Source organism: Sinocyclocheilus rhinocerous, unplaced genomic scaffold (assembly GCF_001515625.1).
Source record: "Sinocyclocheilus rhinocerous isolate Xijiao unplaced genomic scaffold, SAMN03320098_v1.1 scaffold324, whole genome shotgun sequence".
Taxonomy (NCBI): Eukaryota; Metazoa; Chordata; class Actinopteri; order Cypriniformes; family Cyprinidae; genus Sinocyclocheilus; species Sinocyclocheilus rhinocerous.
Genome location: NW_015644072.1, coordinates 519,883 through 542,088, shown reverse-complemented (window position 1 = coordinate 542,088; position 22,206 = coordinate 519,883). Strand labels below are relative to the sequence as shown.

At 36.0% G+C, this 22,206-nt stretch overlaps 2 protein-coding genes across 2 annotated transcripts in view; one reads left to right on the top strand and one right to left on the bottom strand.

Annotated features, from left to right (window-relative positions):
• Positions 1–7,029, bottom strand: part of LOC107757950 (anoctamin-8) — a 25,488-nt gene extending 18,459 nt beyond the window's left edge. The window contains 1 exon segment of the mRNA XM_016575562.1: positions 6,658–7,029. Coding sequence (XP_016431048.1) covers positions 6,658–6,863 — 206 coding nt within the window. The 5' untranslated portion in view covers positions 6,864–7,029.
• A 1,610-nt stretch (positions 7,030–8,639) lies between these two features.
• The window catches only part of gtpbp3 (GTP binding protein 3, mitochondrial), a 19,141-nt gene continuing 5,574 nt past the window's right edge, over positions 8,640–22,206 (top strand). The window contains exons 1-5 of the mRNA XM_016575522.1: positions 8,640–8,648; positions 8,717–9,020; positions 10,173–10,259; positions 10,608–10,814; positions 15,536–15,674. Of these exons, the coding sequence (XP_016431008.1) occupies positions 8,640–8,648; positions 8,717–9,020; positions 10,173–10,259; positions 10,608–10,814; positions 15,536–15,674 (746 nt within the window). The remainder of the gene's footprint in view (positions 8,649–8,716; positions 9,021–10,172; positions 10,260–10,607; positions 10,815–15,535; positions 15,675–22,206) is intronic.

The window sequence follows — 22,206 nt, the reverse complement described above, 5'->3', positions numbered from 1 at the left end:
ATTAGTTGGATGACATCAGCTCTTCAGAAGGCAGCACTATAGATATTAAACCAGAGGTAGAGGAAGCGGTGGTGGTGGAGGCAGTAGAGGAATATGTTGACCCTGAAGCTTGCTGGACTGAAGGTAAAAGGGCTCATAGATTTCTCTTTGCAGATGATTTATTTTTTTATGCAGAAACTGTAATGGATTATGAGAACAGAAGTATAATGTGTGCCATTTTGCAGCTTGTGTGGCCCGCTACAAGTGTTGTGATGTGCCCATCACGGAGGGCTGGGGTAAGAATTGGTGGTTCCTCCGGAAGACCTGCTATCTCATTGTGGAGCACAACTGGTTTGAAACCCTCATCATCTTCATGATCCTCCTCAGTAGTGGAGCATTGGTGAGAATGTACACAAACACACAAATTTCTTATAGGGATGTGCACAAGCACTTTGTTCTGTGTTTCATTACTTAAGTCGAAAAATACTGCTTAAATATTGCTTGGGATTCAATTTAGGGCTGCACGATAAATCGAAATGGAATCGAGATCGCGATCGCGATTCGACAGAAGCTGCGATTGTCATGCGTATCTTTCAGTGAAGCACGGTTCTGTGATCAGCAGTAAATCTCCATCCAAAGGCCAGAGGGCGCTCTCGCGCTGAAACTCTAAATACGCCTCGCAGAAGAAACCCAGGAAATGCCTATCGTTGCAGCTGAATAAACAGAAGATTCAGCTGCTTTCATTGATTCAACGTGACTAATAAACACACGACTGCGGCAATATACGGTTTATCTGAGTTCTTATTATAATTTTCATTAAAATAAAGTATATTTATAATGCAATGCCTTTATCACTGCTTAAATACTATGAAATATGTTGCGTGCCTTATTCTGTGTAAGAAGCCACATCATCTCACAGAAGGATTTATTTCAAACACTCGACTGACGTTATGAAGTGAGTTTGGAGTAAAAATATGTTATTAAATGTGGTATTTTCACATGCTTTCAGATGGAGCAGCATTTACTTCACAGAGCCATAGTTCACTGTGAAGCTATGCAAACAGCTGTCATTATCGCAAACGATTTCTTCGATTTCCTAATCGCGCAATAAAATCGTCTGCGATTTTTTTGCGTAACTTGTCAGTGAACTACGGCTCTGTGTAGTAAATTCTGCTCCATCTGAAAGCACGTGATGATGATTTACTGCTGATTACAGAACCGGCTTTACTATCAAAATGCGCATGACAATCGCATTCGATTAATCGTGCAGCCCTAGTTACCATAAATATAAACCACTTCATAAATATTACGAGCATTTAAATTAGCTGAATTTTCAGCATCATTACTTCAGTCTTCAGTGTCACATGATCAGAAATTATGAATTTAGTATTATTATTATTCAGGATTCTTTGATAAATAGAACAGCATTTATTTGAAACAAAAATGTTAAATGTTTTTACTGTCCTTGCTGAAAAAAGTATTAATTTCTTTAAGGAAAACCTGCAAAAAAATATGTAAATCTGTATATAAAGATGTACAACCAGAAATCCTATTAGAAAGATATTTCTAGTACTTAGTGTGTTTTATCTCTCAGCTCTTAAAAGTGCCAGGCACAGGAATGGCTGAAAAGGACCTACTAAACACTCTTTACGACATAATTTGAATAGAAAAAATAGAATATTCAGCCTCTTATGCTCTGTTTTCTTTTTTACATATAATCTGAAGTCTGTTGTATTTGTTTATGAACGTGAGAAACATAGCTATAACAACAGCTGCTATTATGAGATGTTGAAGGAGTGAAACCTCATCTTGAGTGAGTTTTGAGAGCGTCTCGAAATGTAAGCATGTGTCATTTGGAAACACTGGAGCTGAAACAGGAGATCATTAGCTGTTAAAGACAGCTGTAAACTTTCAGAGAGTTCTACTGCGAGGAAGCAAATAATCTCAAAACATATTGGCTTAGGTTTGCCATAAACCTACATAATTCAGTACGGGTAAGAGAGAGAAAAAAAATAATAACTTGAACCTATGTTTGGTACACTCTCAGAAAGCTGTCACTGGGATAGTACCTTCTCAAAAGGTACAAATATGTACATTTAGGTACGTATATGCACCCTTTAGGGGTAAATAAAGTACAAAAGTGTGCATTTTGAAAAGGTACTGCCCAAGTGACAGCTTTTGTATTTTGAGAACAAACTGACAGTTTGTTCTTCAGGTTCAAAAATAAAACTGTAACGTGGTTTTGTAACTTCATAAAACAAGAGCTCTTCATCACTGCCAAGCTCCATCACACCAACTAAAACCATATCAGAGCTTTAACAACCATCTAATGTTTTGCCACTGTGTTCAGGTGAGATATCTGCACCTGTTTACAACAACAGATCTCTAATGATACCCGAACTAGTTTCTGAAATTGCCATCCATCATCAAATTGCTGGACTTTCATTTAGCTCATGAAATAAAAATTGAGGCAATGACATCATGTGAGTGCTAATGGTTCAGATATGGATCAACACTACTGTATGCTCCACTACTGATGTCTAAAACCCACTGCATAACCCTGAAAGATACAGCCCAGGATACACCAAAAGCAACGCATTACACCCAACATATATTATGCTCAAACTATACTCTTCATACACGACATCAGGGCCGTGCAGAGACCTTTGGAGGGGCAGGTGCTCAAAGTATAAAAGGGGCACATGGAGCACGGCTTTTAATAGGGCTGTGCTCCTTGCTGAAACATGTATCGAAACGGATGCTTCTGTATTGATAGCAGCAAATGCCGTGACGCAGTTTTGAAAAAGAAACACAGAACAGAAAATACCATTTTAAGTTTAAAAGTTAAATAAATAGTTCTTTGCACCTCTTAATCACTCTGAAAATAGAAACGGAATTAAATTAGGCCTATTATTATTATTGAGTTTACAGGGTATGGTGGTTTTGCTGTTGTAAACACTACTGTTGTTGTTGTAGAAAAAATATTTCTGTCTTATTTAAAATAGAATTATATTGTAATCCTGTTCTGAATTTATTCATTTTTAAAATTATAATGATGAGAAAATCAGTATAAGCCTGTTTTATCAGGGTTGTGATAATTATTTTTAAGGCACTCTACGTTTTTAAAATAAATACTGTAATAAAAAAAGTTCAAAGTAATAGTTTTTTAGTCAGATAACATAAAGACACCCTTTAAACTTTTCCCAATCAAATAGCATCCGGCTATGGCTGTAGCTGAGCTGAATAAAAAGCAGAAAAAACGTGAAGACAATAAACACGATTGTGAAAATATACGGTTTATGTGTGTTTTTCAAGTTATCTCCAGGTAATAAATAAACTTTATGAATAATGCAGTACTGATTGACATATCATTTAGTAGCCTATAGAAACTATAAATTTCCTGCCTTATTCTGTGATAAAAATGGGGAAAAGGTGCTCGTAGTAGCCTTTATAAACCGATCATAAAATTGTCATTAGGAAAATATTGAACAAAAATATTATAGCCGCTTGCTGCAGCTAACCTTACTTCCACAGGCTACACACAGCAATATAAACAACAGCTGTGCATGCTCTATTCACGCAATTCTTGTATAATATTAATAATTTAATAATATAAGTATACAAGCAGACCGCTCTGCTGAGAACTCCCCTTACCGGCAGCCGCAGACCTTATGAAGGCATCTTGGTAGTGCGCTACATTAAAGGTGTCTGAACGTGAGGGATAGTCCCTGATGAGATCGTCAGGTGAAAGGTCATCATCATATAATTTTATTTACGACTAAATTATTATTCATTAATTTTACTAATAGTTAGATTGGGCAGGGCTTCACAAAATGGAGTTTAATTAAAAAAATAATAATAATTGCCTTGACAAAAGGGCACTTTGGCCATCAAGGGGAAAAGGGGCAAGTGCTCAAGCACCTATCGCACCCCCCTCTGCACGTGCCTGCCCGACATATAAATCATCACAAACAAACCTATTCTCTTCATGGAACAAGACAATTTAAGCAAGATGGTGTTATACTGATTTTAGTTCAATAAACAAGATGATACTTATGAACAACTTGCAGTTTAGACAATATTAGCCTACCAGTTACTTTGCCTGTTAATTCGTTGTTATGACGTCCCACATTCAAGTCGTGAACATAACAGGGAAGTAGCCTACACTAAACGAAAGAGCTGATATATAGGCCTACCTAATTTAAGTATTTTCATGAGAAAATGATTGAAAGATTAATTTCAGAAATTAAGTCCCCGATTTAGGCCACTCACAGCAAAGTTCCCTTATGTAAAAATAAGTTAGAAAAATCTGAACAACTGTATAATGTTAGGAAACATCCCGGTATAATGTTAGCAAACACTTCTGGAAGCGGCTTTTAGATGAATATGTACATATGTGCTGTGCGCTTTCCTCTCAAAACCAAAATAAACACAACTAAAATGACAGCGGTGAGAAAACAGCAGTTAAGAAAGCATCTGACCATAGCGATGTGGATATGTTTGCATGAGCTCTGAAATTCAGCACTCCAGTGACAACGTCACATTTATTTATATGGCACTTTATGCAAAAAGATTGCTATGGGGAGAATCACAACATTACTAACTTTTTTTTGGAAGTAAAAAAAGTAAATAAAAATCGGACAAAAAGACGAAGGTTCAAGATTGTGTACTTAACGGCTTTAGAGAGGGAAGGAACTACAATGAAGCATCGCAAATGACATTAATCAAATTAAAAATTAACTATTAATTTAAAGTTTTTGGTTGTATCTATACAAACAATATTTTAAGCTCTTTGCAAAATATGCATATATATAGCATGGTAATGGATATGACAATGTTAATGTATTTGGTCTTGGATAGAATAGATCTGCTACGCTGCTGCTGCTGAGTTGCTGCTGCTGTTAGTTATTGCTGTATTTTTAGATTATGGCTGCTGCTGCTGCTGCAAGCAAATACAGGAACTTGCTACTGTCAATACATAAGCCGATATGGTGCTGTGAGTATTTAAGACATACTGCTGCTGCACAAATAGCATATAAAATAACCCGTAGCAGATCTATACAGGTGGAGCTGGGGAAGGTGGAGGGTTTCAGAGGAACTCTGAAAGCGTGCTGCAATGCTCAAGCGAATGCTAATCAGCCATTTAAATGTAAAGCAGCAAGCTCATTGGCTGCGTATGCAACATGAACCAATCAGCTTGTGACAAGTCGTTTAGTGCTAAGAATATCATCAGTTACGTTAAGGACCCATAGCCTGCGCCATCTAGAGTTTCATGACAGAACTTGGTATAGGCCTATATATGCGTTTTATTATGTAATCGACTTGGACCAGTGGTCGTTCGATATTGTTCTAAATGACGTCACGCCAGTTCATTCTTCGATTTCACTTGAAGGATAGCAGGGCCTTTACAATTATAATTTATTAGTAAAATTGGAGTGGAGAGGTTATTAGATTTATTGACTAATTGATTGATTAATCATTAGTTAATTCATAGTTATCAATTAGTGTTTAGTTGTAGCCATACAGGCTGTTTACATGACACCGTTTTCAAATTGGCCATTCATTTAGGCGACAGGACAACAGCGTTTTAGTGGCCTGAAAATGCAAACTTTTGAAAAAGGTTTCAAAGTGCAAGTTTTTGAAAAACATACTGTTATCGCCTCCGTGTGAACTACAAAAACGCAAAATTGTGAAAACAGTCATGTGCATGCAAGTTCAGTTCATAGGCGCAAGTATCTTTACAAAATGACATCACCAACTTCTGGCCTGGTACGCACACTGAGTTTTAGTCGATTTGCACAGATCCGTGTGAACGGGGACCGTTTTGACAACGTTTTCTTCTGTATGCGAAACTTCCATTTTGTAGTCCATTCCCTGATAGCACACGTACATCACAGAGACGTCTATTTGACGTCTGCATTTACATCTGCAAGACATATTTTTTAGAGTGTTTGCTCGTCTGCAATACTATAGGAAGTTTCCTATCAAATGTCAAATAGACGTTTAGAAAATGTTTTTAAGATGTTTATGATTTAGAATGAATGTAAAACTGACATCTTGGGGACGTCTATCAGATGTTTGTACACAGCAGATGCTTTCCAGATGAAACAGACATCTTGCAGACGTAGAAATGTAGAAAACACTTATGCTTCGACTTTCAAAAATACTGTACTTTCTCATCATTTGCACATGGCGAACAGAGACAAACACAGTGATGATAAAAGTCCCAATGCTGTTGGACTAAATATCAGCTCTCTCTTAAAAAACAGCGTTCATCTAATCAGATTCGAGGACCAGAACTAACTGTAGTATAATGGTTCACAACAAGCCACAATAAGAAGGCCATCCAAGCATCAACAAAACCCAAAACATCAACAATTTCGCAAAACAGAAAAAGACTTCAGCAATAAAAGCATCTCAGACAACTTGAACCTGCCCGAAGGCCCGTGAAAAAGGACTAATCGAGCGCAAAAAAGTAGCGCATGACCCATATTATGTAGCTCCATTTGAAGTGATGCTGCCGCATGACCTTCTATAGGCCACAAATACATCAGCAGGGAGAGTTTAATGCATGTATCCCGGCACTGTAATGGGCATAAGGGGCAGACAGCATAACAAAGCGCCGCATTGTTCATTCTGCTCGAAGGATATGCCGTCTGTCCCTTATGCCCGCGTCACATGCACCTGTCCCGTCCGTATTTGCCCTCTCCAAACTCACCCAAAATGCCCGCTGATGTGGGCTGAGGGGCAGCGCTGTGCTGCTGCTGCTCTGGCCGCTCCGCGTCTCCCTGAGCTCGGTGTCTGTGCCGCGAGCTCTCGCTGTCGCTGCTGCTGATGTTGCTCGCCGATGATGCAGCAGCGGCCGCCGCCGCCGTGTCGGGCATAATGCTGCCGCCGTTTTAGCGGGGAATGGATGTAGAAATGGGGCAAGTGTGTGTGGATACACACTGGCTGGGTTAAATGAAGGTGAGGGTGAAGTGAAGGTTGTTGTGAGTCATCCTGTTTGCAGCGGGATGCGAGGAGAGACCGACTGCGGCGTGAGGAGGAGTACTATGGTGGAGGAGGGACAAAGAAGAGAAGAAATACACCGTCTCTCTCTCTCTCTCTCTCTCTCTCTCTCTCTCTCTGCTTTCAAACACTCAGATCCAGATATAGTCTACTCACACTGCCACCCTCTCATAGCAGACATGCATTAGCTGGCTAACCTCAGCAGGAGTGTATTGATGTATTGATGTGTACATTAGAAATCAAACCTCAGCATTTAGAATGTCAAAACTCTTTTAGGCTGAAGGTTTAGAGATTTGCTGACTTATGCAGACCATGTTATGAAATGCAATATATTATCACAGTATTTATTTATTTATTTATTTGTTTTGGCCAAAAAGTTCATTGTAAAAATTATTTTCCAAGTTGTTGATAAAAAGATTACTGGATGTTTTGCAAGAAAATACTACTTGTTGTGAATACATGTCTTCCTCTGTATTTCTGTGGGACTAAAATGAGACACAGACTGTCTGAAAGGATGAAGCAGGGTATTATTTATTAATTAATGCAAAAAATATCTTCCCAGCTGAATATTTCAGAATGGCGTAACTATTATACCTCTCTCTGAACAAAAGAGCACAATTGAAGGCATATAACAGGGAGGTTTTCTCCATAATACAGGCAGATCTGCAGTCAAGAATAATTATTCCCATACAGTCTAAAATATAATTTATATTTAAATGGTGATTTATATTAACATTAACCAGATTTTGTTTTATTTAAATACAGTTCTGCATTTAAATTCCTGTAAGATATTATAAATAAATAAATGTGTAATAAAACACTTGTGATCCAATTGTATATTGTCAGAACCCAAATGGTCTTATTACCACAAATGAATCTAAAATGATAAACACAATGCATTTTGATGAAATAGTGTAGAATATAAAAAGACCGTTAAATGTTAAAGAATTGATCATTTTATGAAATAGCTTTCACAAGCAATCACCTCAGCTAACAGTAACTCATTACTTAAACATGCACTCTTCACAGCCTCACTACCATTAAAAAGCCAATGGCGACTGCACATCGGCAGTTTGATGATCTATGGGTATTTAAACTTGTTCAATATTATTAGAGCTGCCCGAACACCTAGCCTTTAATAATTAGACAGGAATTATAAAATGTTGCATGAAGTAAATCACACTTTTAAGTCCTTATTAACTTTTACTGGATGACAGCATCAACAGTCATTGCTTGCCGTTTTGTGTTCAACGAAACATTAAAAACATTTTTGACTGAACAATAAGTTATAAAAACTGCATGTATAATTATACAGAAATAAAAAAAAGTTAAATGTAATATGTAATACTCCAGGATTGCTGACACTATAGAATTAGATTATGATCATTTCAATTTAACACTACGACAGCTAGCCTAATGTCTCAAAATACTAGTGTCACATGGACAGAATCGCACAAGGGAGGAGTTTTATTTGATTGACAGTGAAGCTGGACGACGCGGACCAATCAAATTCAACCGAACGGATTCAATAACAAAGCGCCTGGGAAATAACTGTCCTAAACTCACGTGGAGCGCCTTTCATGACAGCGGCGTTAATAATAATGATTCAGCTGGGCTATTGATACTTTAATCCAGTATATCAGGTCATTAACATGCACTTGGTTAGTTGTTGGAGAAGAAACGCCGCTGTCATAACTGCTAAGCTCTCTTGCATTTGCAACCCGTTTAGGTTTCTGTTGGAGTGAGTGATAGGCACAGTAAAGGTGACTGGTTTGTGTTTGGCAGGTCTCTTCCAGGGAAAAGGCTCTTGTGTTCTGTTAGGTGGGAGGATGACTCTGTCTTCGCCCTGTCGTCGGGTCAGACTCAGGGCAGGTGTGGGGTGGCGGTGGTTCGGGTCAGTGGTCCGGCATCAGCGCTCGCTGTCCGCAGCCTGACCCGGGGTCTCCCCGCTGCTCGCACCGACAGCCTCCGCAGCATCACACACCCTCAGACCAGAGGGCTGCTGTACCTGTGGTTTCCAGTCAGGTCCGATGGCATGTTTTAAATAGGGAATAGCCCGTTTTTCACGTGGGATCCTGTGATGAGTGTAAAAAACAAATCACAAGTCCTTCTAAGTCCTAAAGGGTAGATTTGAATCATTTTAAACGTTTGTTTTGTTGTATCTTTAAATATATTTTCCTAATTTTTTAAAGAATAGCCAGAATTACATTTAGGGTCTCTACCCAGACTTCATAACTTCCCCCAGCACAGCAGACCATTTGAAGATGAGCATTTTTTAAACATGTAATTTTAAATATGCATGCATTATGATTTGAGAGCAGCTTTGTGTCATTATGTGTTGAATAAATAATTAAAAAGGAAAAAGAAATAAAAATAATAATAAAAAATTGACTGTTAATTGTATTTGCAAGTGCAAGGCTTATTCAACTTTTTCTCTGAAAACCTAAAAATGTCATTACTGTCACACAATAATAAAAATACACACCATCACGCATTCACTTGAAGATCTTTATTGCAGGGCATGAGATAAATGTGTTAATGTTGTTGAAAGGTTAAAGAAGTTTAATTTATTTTAAGATTGTAGAGTCAGAAGTCCCTGAGTGATTATGCAGTATATTTGTTTATGAAAGATTATGAAATATACACTACTGATCAAAAGTTTAGGGTGAGATTTTTTCACCAATGCTGCATTTATTTGATAAAAAAATTACAGTAAAAACAGTAATATTGTGAAATATTATTACAATTGAAAATAACGGTTTTATATTTTAAAATGTTTAAAAATGTGATTTATTCCATTGATGGCAAAGCATAAAATTTCAGCAGTCATTACTTTTTGCTGCCTAAGAAAAAAATTTTATTATCAATGTTGAAAACAGTTGTGCTGCTTTCTAATTTAGTGGAAACTAAAACGTTTTTTTCAAAATTCTTTCATGAATAGAAAGTTCAAAAGAACAGCATTTATTTGAAATAGACATCTTTTGTAGCATTATAAATATCTTTTTTGTCACTTTTGATCAATTTAATGTATCCTTGCTTAATAAAAGTGTTGATTTCTTTAAAAAAAATATTTCTTACTGACGCCTGAACGTTTGAACAGTAGTGTATATCGAATTTACAGTTACAACAGTATATAAATTACGTATTAATTCTGTTATGACACATTCCACTCTTCACACTTTCAGGTCCTGGTAGTTTCACAGGAGAGGACAGTGCAGAGTTTCACATTCACGGGGGTCCTGCTGTCATTAGTGGAGTCTTACAAGCACTTGGTATCTGGGAGAGAGATCAACCAATATTTTCCCGAATTGTTCTGAAATGTTTGTGTCTGTAAACCCTCTATATGCATTTTATCATCAGAAATCTATTTTGCAAACAGCTAGTTGTTGAATCAGCATTTTAACACTAGATGGCAGTATCTGTGTTATGCTTGGAAATATCTAGTTTTTATTTAACATGCATGTAGCAAGTATTTACTCATTCGTTTCTCCTTTTAAGTGAAGTAGTATTTTATTAACTTATAGCCTTTATCTGAAGATATTATAAAATGTAAATGCTTCTAAATAGTGACGTGATAAAGTTAATTTTATTTTAAAGATATCTTATTTTGTGTGTTTCAGGGAGTTTGCCAGGTCTGTGGCCTGCAGAAGCGGGTGAGTTTACCCGACGGGCGTTCTATGCTGGAAAATTGGACCTTACTGAAGTAGAGGGTCTAGGTGACCTGATCCATGCAGAGACAGAAGCACAGAGGCGACAGGCTCTCCGACAGATGGCAGGAGACCTGGGCCGCATTTATCAAGACTGGAGTGTTCGGCTTAAACGAGTGAGTAAAGGGTTGATCAGGAATATCTCTTGTTTTTAGAACTTCTTTATGGCCCAGTCTTTGTCATCTGACCCACTCCAAAGAGAAAGGAAACATTGAAATCGCATCATATGACCCCTTTAACATTGTTTTCCACTTGCTGCCTTTGTGTTACAAAAATATTGCAGCAGCAACCTAAATTGCTTTAACATATTTATGAGTAAAAGGGACAGGAAATTCCAGACAGATGCTATACACATGCATATTGTGGGAACTGTTAAGTGGCGTACGTGTTTGACTCCCATCCATTAGGAAATCATCATTGCAGCAAACAAAAAACTTGTTCGTTTAGTGAGCAGAACACATAGGATTGCTCCAGAGGAACCGTCCCTGCAGCGCTGTATTATGCTTGTTACTAAAATTTTTTTTTAGTCGGGTCTACACTACTCTATTTTTTTTAATTCAACAAGGATGCATTCAAATATAAAGTTCTGTCACAAAACTCTAGATGGCGCAGGCCGATAGGTGCTAACTCAATCTGATGTAATCACTTCATCATTCACATGGCACAGCTGATTGATTTCATTCACATCAGCAGCCAATGAGCTTGCTGCTATACATTCAAATACTTGTGCTAGTGCTTGCTGTAGCAGTTGCAGCGCGCTTCAGAAATATAATTTTGTAATATATATATATATTTATATATTAGAGGGCCAAAGATGAAAATGGATTTTTAGGCATCAAAACAATAAAAGTTTAATACAGCTTTAAATTTATTTATTTTTCTGTACATTAGAATGTGTCATGTTTTAAAAAAAAATTCTGAGCAAAAACTAATGAGTATCATACATTTTTACCATGATTTACAGAAGACACCCATTAAAATATAATTCAGTCTAATAATAGTTTAAATACCAAAAAAATCTTGTCAGGTATATTTAGAAGAAGATGGCTTTGTCATTTTAAATCTTTACCAATCTTTGCCCGCTATCCTTCAAACCACTAGGTTTTACCCAAGAAGATTTTAATTATTTACAATATAATACATTTTGTAAGATCACTTTTCCTTTTATATATTTTAATGAGTACAGGTCAGAATATATTCAAATAGAAAACAGCTATTTTAAATTGTAATAATATTTCACAATATTACTGTTTTTACTGCATTTTTGCAGCCTTGCTGAGTATAAGAGACTTCTTTCAAAAACACAAAAAATCGCTAGCTGTTAAGGAGTATGTAAGGAACACGGCACCCAGTTTTCTCATTCTTCTCCTCATTTTGTAATGCAAAAAATGAATAAAGTTTGACTAATAGAGCAGTTAGAGAGATCTGAAACACTGGAGCACATCTAACTAAACGCATTCAAAAATATACATATGCTATTGGTAATAGGAAAAGTCTGTGAGGCTGAATGGGCTGTTAATGTGATTTACTGTGCAAGCCAGTAGAACACTTGTCATTAAGTGTGTTCATCATGAGAGGTTATTGTTTTTTTTTTTTTATAAGTTCTTTTAAATAATTCCAGGATTTACTGCTAGATTGGGCAGTGTTGTCTCTCTATCACGGATGGTGTCCATCTATTGTTTGTGTGTAAGAGCGTGTTGATTGCCTGAGTCAGTGAGGAGCAGAGAGCAGGAGACAGGACATCCTTAGCAGGGTTTGCGCCAAGCCGTCAGAGCCCTCAGGACCCAATGTGATGTCGGCTAATGGTTTGTGTGAAGACTCCTGGAAGGAGGTTTTTGGTAACAAGCACCAGGGTTTTTTTTAAGTGTAATTCTGGAAATGAACAAGATTTCAGGATTTTGAAAAAAATTAAAACAAAGAAAAGTTATGGTACAAAAAAGGTGACAGATGGTCAGATGTTTAAACACAGCATGCCCTTTAGATCATTCTCAAATTATGCTGGATGATCATCACGCTTTGAATGTGGACCTCATTCAGCTGCTTTCATTAAACCAAACAGCCACGTACTAAATACTAAGAAGTTCTTCTGAGCTTCACGGTAGTTTCTCAAACTTTTCACTTAAATTATGTTGAAAACTAATTGAAACAATTAGTTCTGGTCCTCAAATTGGATTGGTTGAATGGCTTTCCAAGACTGTTATGCGAGTTGGTACAGTGGTGACAAAGTGAGTCACTGAATCTTTCACTCAACCATTTTGTTCAAAAATACAAATTCATTCAGGTACAAAATAAAAAAAGACAGAAACTTGGAAAATCACGTCTAAATTTACAGTGCAGTTCAAACTAAAAAATCTGGTAAGTTATGATAATGTTTTTAAAGTACCGTATTGACCCGAATATAAGACGATGTTTTTTTCTGCCTAAATGTCCTCATTCAGATGGGCTGGGCTACCTGTTTTTTTTTTTTAATGGTATATCAAAAAGTGTTTTTTTTTTTTTTTAATGTGATTGTTGGTACATTTTACCATTTTTTACCATACTTTCAAAACAAAAATTAAAATAGGAAAAATATGCAATATGAAAATAATTGAAGACAAAATGTGTTTTACTGAGAAAAAACAAGATTTGGTTTTTAAAAAGCCTTTTTCCAAAAGGGGGGTCGTCTTATAATTAGGGTCGTCTTATATCCGGGCCAATACGGTAAGTCTCTTGTGTTCACTGAGGCTGCATGTTGATCAAAAATACAGTAAAACATTTATATTGTGAATTTTTTTTACAATTTAAAATAGCTGTTTTTATATTTTAAGATGTAATTCATTACTGTGATGCAAAGCTGAATTTTCAGCATCATTTCTCCAGTCTTCAGTGTCACATGGTCCTTCAGAAATCACTCTAATATGGTGTTCAAGTAACATTTATTATTATCATCAGTGTTGAAAGCAGTGTTGTGCTGCTTACATTTTTTATAGAAACCATGATGCCTTTTTTTTTAAGGACTCTTTGATTTATTTGAAATAGAAGTCTTTTGTAACAAAGTAAAAGCCTTTACTGTCACTTTTGATCAAATGAATGCATCCTTGCTGACTAAAAGTATTAATTCCTTTTTCCCAAACTGGACATTAACTTTACATTCATGTTAAATATATAGATAATTTGTCGAACTGTTGTCCAAGCTTTAGTGAGTCTCTAAATAACATTCGGTGGAATTATGACTAAGTTGTTATATTTGTGTGTGTGTCGTCAATCTAGTGCTTGGCGCATGTAGAGGCATTCATCGACTTCAGTGAGAGGACGGAATCTTAAATGACGGTACGTCTCCTCAGATGGGTCAGTATCGTCACCCATTCATTTCCAGAATGATTTGTGAGACTTTCCTGTTAGTATTGACCTCAGAGAAACCACAGCAGCTGTTGAGAGAAGGAATCAAAACCATTGAAAGTCACATTGAGAGGCCATTGGCGCTGTCGTAGTGCCTGAAGAATACTGTATGCACAGTGAATGCTCCTGTCATCATTTGTCCAACTTCTTTCAAATGTTTGGGTGCTATATTTACATTAGAGTCTGTTCCTCTGCAGAATAGAGGGATTTCAGTGTGCGTCAAAGCACAAGTCTGTCACAGACCATCTCCTTCCTCTGAGAGTTACGGACGGGCTGTAAAGTCACTAATAGAGGTCATGAAAAATAGTGTTTACACTGACACACTTCTAGTGTGCCAGAGCTCTATGAATTTGTATAATGTTCAGTACAAATGATTTGTTTATCCTCGTCTTTTAAAGATAAAGCCCTTCTGTTATTCTAACCTTGTGCGTCCTTACAGGCATTTTTGACTTTTTCATTTTTTAAATCATTTTGACACTTAGTCATTAATGCAAACAGCATAAAATTTGCCATAAATGTGTGTTTTTATTGGAATTGTAGTATTTCACTCTCATTTTCTTTCATAAATCTGTTTTACACTAGGTACAAAAATAGTTACACTCAGGACCTTAAGGACAAAAAATGTCCCATTTAAAGCCCATTAAAAATGGCAATATTTAATCCCAGTGCCATTTAGTCATAAAGTCATGCATTCTTTGTTAATAGACTTTCATTCTTTTGTCAAGGCTTCAAAATTTGGACTGTTTTTATTTTTAATTTATAGCACCATTTTCTCAGCTTTGGCCATTTGAGCAAATACTTGTTTTTAATCCTGTTTTCTACAAAAAAAAAAAAGGGCAACTGAATTGAAGTTATGTACTTATAATAGTGTGGATGTATTGGTATGAATATAAGAGTGCGGTTTGTTTGTGTGTACTGTGAAATTTGTGTTAAAGTTTATTTAAAACAAATTAGTGATTTTTTTTTTTTTAAATCTGACACAGCACAAAATAATAATGCATCAAAATTAATACTGTTTCTAGTCATTGACTTATCCAAGACTGTAATAATAATAATAATAATAAAAAATCTGCTTAGCATTTAGTGTATGGAACATAATTGATTTATGTGTTCTTTTTTTCATTAAAAAACAAAAACAACAACAACAGTGGCATTATGTAAACAAACTGGCATTTAAAAGGTTAAAATCCTGAAAATAAATGCATTTTTGGTAGTTATAATCAGGGCTGATGTTGGTAGCAAGATCTATGTCATTGAAAGCGGAAAAATTATAAAAAATAATAATGAAATAATATATAATATTTTTATGATCTTTTTGACATAGAATTTTTGTCCTCTAAGGACCTCTGTGTAACCTTTTTAAAAACATTGCATTTCAGTTTACAAAATAAAAAATGACCACATCAGCAATAAACTGGATGTTGTTTTTCAATGCATTGAACTGAGTGTTTCATCTGTTGCAGTGGACGCAGCTGTTCGGCAGCTGCAGACTGATGTGGAAAATCACCTTTCGGATCAGCGGAGAGGAGAGCGTCTGCGCAGCGGCGTTCAGGTGGGCATCGCCGGAAGCACCAACGCGGGCAAGAGCAGCCTGCTTAACATGCTCAGTAAGATCAGACCTACTATCTGTCTGAAATATTCAATTATGCTAAATCTGACATGCCAAATATAATGGCTTTGTGTTTAGCAAAATCCTTGCTTCATACAGAATAGTGGTTCTCAACTGGTTTTGCTTCAGGATCTGATTTTACACTTGATATTGTGTGTGTGTGGTGACCCAACAGCAGCATATTATCATACTGAAGTAAAAATAAAAACACTGAAATGTATTTATTTATTAATAATTAATTCATTTACGAATATAAGTATCTAAAAATATACAGAACTGTGCAAAAGTCTTAGTCCACTAGTATTTTCACCAACAAAAAATGGTTTTAAGTCAGTTATTTCTATCTTTTGCTGCAGTGTGTCAGTAGGAAATATCAGTTACATTTCCAAATATTCCTTTTCCCATTAATTGTAGTAATCCAGTGAGATTTTTGCTAGCAGAAGGAGTCTGACAGCAGCCAGTGCTGCACACAGAGATCTGATCTCAGCATCATCCAGTCTGTCTGTGATTACATGAAGAAACAGAACAAACTGAGACAGACTCAATCCAGTCTCCAAGACGCTTCAAGAAACCTTCCTGCAAAGCTACCTGAAAAAATATGCGTAAGTGCCCTCAGACAAAAGCTGTTTTAAACGTAAAGGGTGCTCACACCAAATGTTGATTTGATTTAGTTAAGAGAAAATAATTGATAAATAAAATCTATTTATGACATTATTTTTGAAAGCATCCTCACTTTACAGAATTCGTACACAAGTGCCTAAAACTTTTCACAGCACTGTAGCTTTGCAGGAAGGTTTCTTGAAGCGTCTTGGAGACGCTGCCACAGTTCTTCTGGATTGAGTCTGTCTCAGTTTGTTCTGTTTCTTCATGTAATCACAGACAGACTGATGATGCTGAGATCAGATCTCTGTGTGCAGCACTGGCTGCTGTCAGACTCCTTGTGCATACAAAAATCCTACTGACACACTGCAGCAAAAGATAGAAATAACTGACTTAAAACTTTTTTTTTTGTTTTTTGGTGAAAATACTAAGACTTTTGCACAGTAGTGTATATTTATATATTATTTAATTATTAAATATATTACATATATTTAATAATTAAATCATATAAACATATATCTTTATATATTATTAAATAGTAATATTTATTATAAATGTTATTTGAACAATTTATGTCATATTTTTGAATTATTTAGTTATTTAAAATCCAATGATTCACTGCACAAAGCACAGTTAGTACAAGCTGTTTCTCTTTGCTGCAAGTGAACCCACATTTAATCTGGATTGTATTTTCTTTTGTTTTGAATAGTTTTGTTCATCTGCGTAATTTGGCTTCTACCAAAACAACAGATGAGTAAGTGCTGAAAGATTTTATTGGCTGTACAGTCTTTGATGTCAGAGTAAAGGAAATGGGAAGTGTTTTGTTTTCCCTAATGCGTTATTATTTGCTTAAAAACTATGCACTATTATATTGTTAGTTGCTTTTACTTTTTTTTTTTTGCATTAGCATTGTTTTGTCCAGCTGTCTGTGACTCTGTCAGAGCTGATAGGTTGGGATCCTGCAATTAAAAACCACTGGGTTTCAAACTTTTTAATGCCAAATTAAACTTTTTAATGCCAAACTTTTTTTCTGCAAATGGAATGTTTTTGCAAAAAAGCCAGCTTTATATGTTCATGTATGAAAGCTGTGATAAAAATTGTGTGACTGTGTGGCAGATATTAATATTATAAAACAACCAAATTAAATACTTTTTTCAAAATTCAATAATTATATATATTTTTTTTCAGCAATGATGCATTAAATTGATCAGAAGTGACAGTAAAGGCATTTATAGTGTTACAAAAGATTTCTGTTTCCAAAAAATTGTGTTCGTTTGAACTTTCTATTCATAAAAGTATCTTGAAAAAAAAATGTATCACAGTTTCCACAAAAATATTAGTCAGCACAGCTGTTTTCAACATTGATAATAATCAGAAATGTTTCTTGAGCAGCAAATCAGCATAGCTGAATGATTTCTGAAGGATCACGTGACACTGAAGACTGGAGTAATGATGCTGAAAATTCAGCTTTGATCACAAAAATTATTTTAAATTGTAATAATATTTCACAAGATGATTCTTTTTTTACTGTATTTTTGATCAAATAAATGCAGCCTCAGTGACCATAAGAGACTTCTTTCAAAATCACTAAAAAAAATCTGACAACCTCAAACTTTTGATCAATCCCAAGTGATTATGTTAGCGTTGACAGCCTAAAAAAAAAATATATTTTTAAAAATAATTTTCCTTTCTAATTTTTTATGGATTCTATAGCATCTTTTGCAGCCCCCTAGACATTATTGTTTGTTTTTTCAACTTATAAGAAACATATTTTCTGCTGTTCTACTGTTCGTTCTTTTGTTCACACTAGCATTTTTATTCATTTGAGCAAGTTAGTCAGGGAGTACCTGAGTGAACAAAACACTGCATCAGATCAGGTTTCTAATCTGTATGTATGGGAATATCATGTTTTTACTGAAAGTGTCACATTGTCTTATGACAGAAGGCTAATGGTTGTGATTAATGCACATATTATCATGCACACTCATAAAGTGACACTGTACGGCCTTTAATGACGTTTATCTCTGACCTCTGACCTCTTCAGTAGCAGAAGGGGATGTCTGGATATCACCGAACTTCCTGCTCTGAATTACCCCACATTCATCAGGCCTGTTATTGTTTGCAGCGCTGGAACGCTGACTGATTTCTGGTGTCACTTCCTGTGTAGTGTATAATTAAATTAAGCATTTTGTGAATTAAAACCAAAATCGGAGTGAGAATTCAGCATGTCAGCATGAATTCAGCATTTGAAGAATTTGGTTTGCAGCAAACAAGAAATTTTAAATTGGTTGATTTTAGGATTGGTAAGCTATATAAACTCTTGAAGGAAGTTCACACAAAGAGCACTTGAGTGAAACTGGCCTCTTCCTTCCAGTGGACGTATGGAAATATACTCTAATACCAGACTCTACCAGAATGGCAACAACAGTGAAACGTTTCTTCAAACTTTCATCCTCTCAAGGGAGCTGTAGTGGTTTATTGTATTGATATATGTGCAGTTATTTTGGTTCAGCGCTGAGCAGCAGAGAACAAAAGACAAAAGGACAAGAGTTGCCGAAGTTGTCTTATTTAAGTATTTATTTAAGTGTTCAAAGTGTTTTATTATATAGTTATTCAATTCCATAGCTAACATGCCGTTCAGAATAAGACAAAAGATAATTAGATAATAGAAGCATTCAATGATACGGTGCCCTGCTAATGAATGAAACACTTACATTTTACAGAAAATAACATGCCTATATGTTTGCTTGTTAAATAAAAAAATAAAAAATAAAACTCATCAGACCATAATTTGACACTATGGTCTCTTATGCAGCAAATGGTTTATTTAATGATGATTTTATATTATAAAGAAATAATTCATTCAAGGGTACTTGCCAAATAAATAAATGCACATTAAATATTGATGGCATTCGTTATATATAAGATTCACAGAATGGCACGATTGACCGATCAGTATTTTAAAGGATACCGGTAACGTTTTACAATATGGTCTCATTTGTTAACCTTAGTTCATGCATTAACTAAGAGAAGTCTTTTACTTGCCATTTCAGAATTCACTTCCTGAAAGGATTGTTTATTTTGATAGAAACGTATAGAATTATCAGTTTTTAAGAGGATATTTTTTTAACAGGATTGATGCATAAATTAAGGAGACAACTTTTTAAAAGTTCTCCCAAAAATGAAAATACATCATTTACTAAACCTTCAGTTATTCCAAACCTGTAAGAATTTGGTTAATCTTCGAAACACAAATTAAGATATTTGTAATGAAATCTGAGAGGTTTCTGTCCCTCCACTGAAAGTCAAGGTAACCAAAACTTAAAGGGGTCATATGATGCGATTTCAATTGTTCCTTTCTCTTTGGAGTGTTACAAGCTCTTGGTGCATAAAGAAGATCTGTAAAGTTGCAAAGACTAAAGTCTCAAAACCAGAGATATTCTTTATAAAAGTTAAGACTTGTCCACGCCCTCCTAAAACGCCTCGTTTAAACACGCCCCCACATGTCTACGTCACGATGTGGGAAGATTTGCATAACACCGCCCAAATGTTCACGCAAAGAAAGAAGGCATAACTTTTATTCTCGCTGTTGCCGCCGCTGCCATGTCGTGGAGACGCTGTGTGCTTCGTTGTGAAAGCGAAACTACTTTGTTTGGTCTTCCAAAAGAGGACAATATCCGCTTCGTCATGCCTAGAGCTGATCCATGCTGGTCGCTGAGGAAATACATCAACTTCGCGCTGTGGATCGCCGGATCGGCTTTCACCGTGGACGAGTCCAGCCCGGGGTCGTCACATGTGGTTGCGCAAGCCCGCCGGCTACTCCTTCGTCGAATCCGCCGGCCGCGCCGTTCTCAAGCCGCTGTGTGTTTCGTTGTCTAGCCCCCAGCCTCTGCTCACTCTAGGCCGCCGTGTGTGACGCTGTGTTTCGTTGTGAAAGCGAAACTACTTTGTTGGCTTTCCAAAAGAGGACACGACTAGAAATCAGTGGTTAAGTTGTATTTACAACACTGTTCCAGAACACTTCAACCCAAATATTCAGATGTGTGCAGCACATTTTATGGAGGACTGTTTACTGATCCTGGGAGAGTTACGTTAGACTAAAATGCCGGCAGTTCTGACTCACGTAAGTACGTTTTCTTTTATCATTTGCCACTGATGATTCAAACGCGAGTTTTGGGCAGTAGAGTAGCACTTGTTGTTTGTCATTTCTCTAATCACAAATGCAGACAGGGTTTTATGTTACGCAGCACGATGCAATGCAACGCAACGCGTAAAAAGACACTATAAGTCATTATAATCAGTAATTATGTCCCCACTGGATGCAACAAATGCCTCGTTTGTAATGGGTTTTAATGTTTATGCCTCGTCGCTCCGGCCGGACACGGCATCAACAGTATGTGAGGGGCGTAACATTTCCGTCACACGCTTGAGGTATTCGGCCAATCACAACGCACTGGATAGCTGGCCAATCAGTGCACACCTTGCTTTTCAGAATGATGAGCTTTGTAAAAATCTACGTGTTTCAGAAAGGTGGGGCATAGAGGAGCAACAATAATGTACATTATGTGGAAAATAATGTGTTTTTTGAACCTTAAACCGCATAAACACATTTCATTACACCAAATACACCAAATAATGTTCTTTTTAGCAACGTCATATGACCCCTTTAAACCGCATAAACACATTGCATTACACCAAATACACAACATAATGTTCTTTTTAGCAACGTCATGTGACCCCTTTAAGAGATCCAAATAGGTCATTGTAAAACATTGTAAAATCGAGCAGTTGAATCCAATGTATGTCTTGTGAAGATATACGATTGTTTTATATTATGAACAGGTTTGATTTGTTCATTTAAAATTTAATTTGAACTATCCCTAATGGCACAAATGGGTGGGAAAAAGTCCATATACTCCATATAAAGTCCATATAGACCAAGCCACAAATTCATAGCTCATTTGACTTGGGCAAATAAATTTAACTTTAGTAACACAGGCATTTGCTCCCTTCGCTTTTGCTTCAAAGGTGGTGAACTTTGTTTTTGCACAACTCTTTCAAATCTAATTTTAAGCTTCATTTTTAGGAAGATGTTTCCTTATCTTATCAAAAAAATGCATATGTTCCTGCCCATGCATATTATTTGCCCATCACTGTAACACTGGTCTGTCAGATGTCACGTTTACAGGATGTGAACTTTGTGTTGTTTTTGTGTGCTTGCAATCATCACATTTTAAATATAGTAAATCTTGGTTTTCTCGAAGTCTTGTGCATCTCCCTTGGTAATACTTTTGCCCTCCATCCTGAGAAGTTAAAGATTTCTGAGAAGCCTGAGTCTAAGAACAAAATGTCTCACGGGCCCCCAACATCTCAACTCTTAAAGGAGAAATCATGAACTAGTTTATTGTCCTTGGAAGTGCAATATGAGCATTGAACTATGGCAAGCCGTTTTAACATTTAATCTGTTAAAATGTACTAGTATCTATTTTCATGCTATTAGTACTTATTTTCTGTCTATTAGTATCTGTTCCATTAAGTACCAGTACTTATTCATTAGCTACTAGTGCTTATTCTTTGGCTTCTAGTAACTTTTTAAAAATAATAAATCGTTTATTATTTACTAGTACTTATTTCATTAGTGACTAAAATCTTTTTAAACATTACTAGTTAGTATTCGTTATTTATTAAATACTAATACTTTTCATTAGATACTAGTTTCTGAGTCATTGAATATTGAGTATCTGCCGGTACTGAGTCCCGATCCGATACTTGTATATTCCTAGTTCTTGGTGCACACTTCAAGTTAACGGTATAAATGTATTAAAATCAATCCAGTTTATACAGGGACATGCAGATTTCTCAGGGACAGGGGCTCAAATATAAAAAATAATATATAGATATAATATATAAATAAAAAGAATTACT